The following is a 5,513-nucleotide window of genomic DNA, read 5'->3' on the forward strand; positions in this document are numbered from 1 at the left end:
GCCCTCCAAGCCTTATTATAAGTCAAATTTACCCCATAAGTTGCCTGCATGTCTTCAATTATTTTCTTAGGCAAGTGATTATGGTGATGGTCCATATACTTACTCTTCACGCACTGCCCAATAACCCATGCTGGTGTTTGCATTTTTTTCTCTGGCCTAGATAGAACTGAGCATGAGTGTTGTTGGTCGAATTTCCGGATCTCAAACATCTCAGATAATTTACCTTTCACGGCACGCAATCTCCACTTGCATTTCTCATCCAAACATTTCACATACCAAAGATGTTTTCTTGACTTCTCCACCTTGAATTCAAAATGATTAGCCATCGCATATTTATATAGCATCAGTTGTAGTTCTTTTTTATTTTCAAATAAGGCACCGACTTCCAATACAGTTTCAGTAGTTAACGCCAACGCAAATGAGGGGTCTGTCGGTGATATGTCTGTCGGTGATATGTCTGTCGATGGTGTACCAAATGATGATCTTCTTGCACTACATGGTGTACCCAATGATGATCTTCTTGCACTAGTAGGTGTACCCGTTGATGCTCTTCTCGCACTATGTGGTGTAGGTATCGATGCATGCAAGTCCTGAGTAAGTGGGATGTGAGGCAAAGAGTTATCTCCGGCTTCATTACTTTCAACAAAGACCTCCGAGGGTAAAGCTTCTGGTACAATTTTCTGAGTAAATTGTGGGAGAATACTTTCTTGAGTTGGGTAGGTAAGTAGTGGTATCTTTTCTTTAGTAAATTGTGACTTCTCTACTACAGACACACACAATGGTGACACGGTTCTACCCAAAATCAAGCGTGATAAATATATGTTCAGATCCTCATCATCTTCAATAAAAACGGGTTTAGGATTTGTGATATTCGGAATATCATACTTCACTTGCAGCACTAAATAGGTAGATTTCTGCACTTGAAGTCTTTCATGGAGTTTATCAATTAATTCAGCATAACGAGTACTTTGGGGTAAATCCAATGTTTTGATTGAAGAGGCATCAAAAAACCATATTCCATTAGCATCAACTTTCCACTCTCCATTATAGAAAACGAAAACTTCGGCTGCAAGAAAAATGGGAAACGGGATAATTAATACTGTGAAATGGAAACCCTTCGCGAAACGGGAAGTACTTAACGAAACGGAAAGTACTTAGCGAAACGGGAAGTACTTAGCGAAACGGGAAGTACTTAGCGAAACGGGAAGTATCATAAGAAGAAACCCTAAACAACACAGTGATTCGAAAATGCATAAATGAACAACAATAAACTTGAAATACATAAACTTACCAATTGTTACAGTGCTTGTGCTCGTCGTGGAGCTCATTGAGTGCCGCCGTTGAACTCCGTCGCCGGCGAGATTAGAGAGAAGGAGGAGAAAAGCGGAAGGGAAGAGAGAGAAGAAGAAGAAAAGAAATGAAAAAAAGATGGCCGGATTTTATTATATAGTAAGGGTATTCTGGACTTTTCACAGCGTCTCACTTCGCGAAACGCGAAGTCCCTTCGCGTTACGCGAAAAGGGTAATTTCGTCCAAAAAAAATTAAGTGGTCACCAGATCAATTTCAATTATCTGGTGACCACGGAGGCAATTTCCCTTATTTGTAGGGTCATTTCGTCCAATTTCCCCTGTAAAGGGTGATATCATGCTTAAAAGTTTTTCTTCCAAATTTTTAACCTTTTTTTAAATGATAATACTCAATTTATTTATGTAATTGTGAAAAATGTAAAATTCTAAAAAATATATTTAACTACAAATTGTTATATAATTTTTCATAAATTAACCAATAATAACTTAAACTCAATAAAAAAAAAAACCATCTTTATGGAAAAAAATTACCATTAATGACAACAAAAATTACCATTAATGACAACAGTATCTAGAACTCAGCACATTTTGTGAAAAGTTCATAACATTTTAACAATCTAAGAGACAATTTTTTGAACTTCTAGATTATTTTCATATGTTCAACCAATTTGATTATTGCCTTTAAATTTCCATTTTAGAACCAATATCCATGAATCAAAATGCTCTATTAAAAACAAATTGATTAGAGGTACACACTTTTCTAAAAAATATTTAACTACAAATTGTTATATAATTTGTCATAAATTAATCAATAATAACTTAAACTCAATCAAAATCAAAAAAAAAAATTATTTTTGTGAAAAAAAATTACCATTAATGACAACAGTATGGAACTCAAAACATCTTGTGAAAAGTTCATAACATTTTAACATTCTAAGGCACAATTTTTTGAACTTAAGACACAATTTTTTGAACTTCTAGATTATTTTCATAAGTTCAACCAATTTGATTGTTGCCTTTAAATTTCCATTTTACAACCAATATCCATGAATCAAAATGCTCTATTAGAAATAAATTGATTAGAGGTACACACTTTTCTAAAAAAAAGAAAAATCTTCTCATTTCTAATAATTATGCATGAAAATAGTCCCTAAACCTAGTGGGAATTGTTAGATGATTAATTTGCAATTGAATGAATGTGTCTATTAGTAACTAGTAACTAGATGAGTCATATATTCACAAGGCAATTTAGACTCTCCATGAGTCAAATATTGTATGGTTCAAAATTTAAGATCAACCTCATAGATTAAATTACATACCACTATTGTATATATCATAAAGTCACTCTTTCACACTACAAACTATAAACAAACCAAAAATATATAAATATTAAATATCTACTAACATAATACCTTAAATTTTGGTCTTGTAGCGACAATCCATGTCTGTAATGGACCTATTGATAACATTGACATTCACATCACATGCCGTATAAGAGACAACTTTGACTTTGAAGAACAATACATGAACTTTGCCCGATATTCTAGTATGAGTACTAAGTGACATATTTCCCGAAATAACGTCTGAATAGAGTTGTGCATTCGACAACAAACGATCCGCCATTAAAGTTAGGGTTATGTTCATGCCAACTGTTTTTCCTGCTGAGATCTTTCCAGCGGGGATGGGAAACTCCCCTACAACTTTTCCTCGATATTCAAGAGAAGATGTGCTATTTGTGTACTTGAATCCAACCTGCTCGGAAATATAATACTGAAATCATTCATGTTTCTGACTATGTTTAATATTCTTAAGTGATTGTGATTGATCATACCTTGTTCGGATTCTTCAAGGAGAGATCGATATCAAGTGATACGTTTATGTGTACTTGAAGCCTTAAGATATCCAAATCGATGTTCAAATCTTTTATATTAATGGAATTCACAGTAACAACTGGATGCTTGGCCTTTATTTTACACACACATATAAATATAAATTAGAAAATATGATTAATTGGATCTTGTTCATATGGACGTTATTTATCATTATTTTTAAACAGCTTACTAATCTATCAAAATCCACTTGACTTCATTTAAATTATCAATTAAATATCAAATTAAATTTAAATAATTAATTAAGTTATTTCATAACTAAAAATAATAAGTGATTTTATACATTCTGTTTTTGAAAAAAAAAATAAATGCAATTTTAATCTTTAGTGGATAATATTTACACTGTTTCAAAATACTTATTCAATCAAATGGGTCCAATATACATAAATATAAGTAAAATAAAATATACATTTGGTTAAGTTAAACTTTAAACATATAACATGAAATTTAGTTACAAGAGTTATCTATAAGAAATTAAAGATCATATATTTTTTTATTATCATTTGATTAAATAACACGAAATCAAATTCAAAAATATAAAATAATATTACTTTTAATACAACCGCACTAATCTTATTCTTAAACACCTTACATCAAATAAAATTATAGTTTCCGTCAAAATCAATCTAACTTTAATCTATTCCGTAAATGCTTGTCTTTAATATAATAATATTTTTAATCACTTTACACAACAATGTAAGGCCTTCTTCGGTATAGGGTTTTAAAAAAACTCATACAAAATCAAATATTATTTCATCCATTTTTATCCATAATATTACTCAAATCATTAACCAAAATATTAAAAAAAATTTATTTTAAATTATTATTTTTTATTTTATTTATATATATCAATACATTTTAAGTATTTTTACCAAAAATAATCATTACTTCCTCAAAATCATCCCTAATCATTATTTTTTTCTCCCTCTAGGTTTTTAAAATAACCCCAAATCGAACAAACTCTAAATAAATTATTTGTTAATGAAATAATATTATTAAAAAATATATCTTTAAAGTCTTATTGGATTTATTGGATTGAGGTTTATTTGAACAAACTTAAATTATTTTTAAAAAGTGAATAATATTGATTTTAATAAAATAATTTTTTATTTATAAAAAAAGAAAAAGTTAAATAAATTAATATATAATGATAATATATATATTTTTTAATATAAAAATATAATAATCTTTTAATAAATAATTAAATTAAGTAATTTAACAAATAAGATTAATGAAATGATATTTCATTTCAAAAGAAAAAATTTATGAAAGAAGGTCTTGCTTTCTTTGTAGGATTTTTATATCTTTATCATTTAATCATTTAATTTATTCATCCAAATATTTTTATTTAAATATTATAAAAATAAAAATAAAAAAATCAATTAACATATTTTTTTAAAATCCTAATAAAAAAACACAAATAACTAAACATCAAACAAGCTAGCGACGATTCAACTGGTTCTATTTGAATAGTTACGATGAACAACAACTATTCTAAGTTCTAACCCTAGGATATTGGATCTAATTTAATCATATCTATCGAGCATCAATTAAAAGAAATGAAATTGAAATTCGCTAACCTTGAAGACTGTAAAAGCCAACACCAATAAGATTATTGCGATCGCCAACACAAACAAAATCAATCCCAAGCATATGAACCAGCATCTTCTTCTTCTCTGCTTCTTTTCGACCTCTTTAGAAGAAGAGAGATGATTAGTTGAAACGGAACCGCCGTTCTGTCTGATTGATTTTCCGTCCTTTGATGAAGCAGAAAGAGGTGCGCTTTCTAGTTCCATGGCTAATCAAAAACAATGGTGGATTTTGCCTCTGATTTGTAGATCTTATTTGATGTCAATCTCTTTTATTACGATAACAAAGCAAAAAGAAAAAGGGAGAAAACAAGTTCAGAGGAATTGGACTGTGGTGGGGACTGGGGAGTGGGGACGGACGTGGGATGAATCACGAGAGAAGAATAAGATTAGACACTCTTTTATTAATGTATTTCTCTTATTAATAATAGTAACCACAAGGGCTTTAAAATTCTTTATTTTTAATTATTAGTCCTTCAAAGATTTAAATGCATACATTCAATCCCTCAAGTTTCTTATGTGCATATAATATTTATTTATTTTTGAATTAAAAGAGAACTAGCATTGCACCCTACAACCATGACTACCGCTTAAACTTAAAACGCTTTCAAATAAAATCGAACATGTGACCAGAGACGGTCCTGAGAATTTGAGGGCAATATTTATATTTTTGGCCCTAAAATAATAAATATATATTTTTATTATTTTTTTAAAATTTTAATAATAT

The 5,513-nt window shown here is 29.7% G+C and overlaps 1 protein-coding gene across 1 annotated transcript; it reads right to left on the reverse strand.

Annotated features, from left to right (window-relative positions):
- Positions 1–2,566: 2,566 nt before the first annotated feature.
- On the reverse strand, positions 2,567–5,141 carry LOC124927504. The gene is made up of 3 exons (XM_047467923.1): positions 4,778–5,141; positions 3,140–3,271; positions 2,567–3,060 (listed from the first exon to the last, which is right to left on the reverse strand). The coding sequence occupies exons 1-3, from the start codon at positions 4,991–4,993 to the stop codon at positions 2,722–2,724; spliced, it is 687 nt and encodes a 228-aa protein (XP_047323879.1). The 5' UTR covers positions 4,994–5,141; the 3' UTR covers positions 2,567–2,721.
- Positions 5,142–5,513: the final 372 nt, after the last annotated feature.

The sequence above is a fragment of the Impatiens glandulifera genome, chromosome 2 (assembly GCF_907164915.1).
Source record: "Impatiens glandulifera chromosome 2, dImpGla2.1, whole genome shotgun sequence".
Classification (NCBI taxonomy): domain Eukaryota; kingdom Viridiplantae; phylum Streptophyta; class Magnoliopsida; order Ericales; family Balsaminaceae; genus Impatiens; species Impatiens glandulifera.

Coding starts and splice junctions, on each gene's coding strand:
- LOC124927504 (XM_047467923.1), bottom strand. CDS start 4,993: ATGGAACTAGAAAGCGCACCTCTTTCTGCTTCATCAAAGGACGGAAAA. Junction 3,272..4,777: donor TGGCTTTTACAGTCTTCAAG/GTTAGCGAATTT, acceptor TGTAAAATAAAG/GCCAAGCATCCAGTTGTTAC. Junction 3,061..3,139: donor CCTTGAAGAATCCGAACAAG/GTATGATCAATC, acceptor ATTTCCGAGCAG/GTTGGATTCAAGTACACAAA.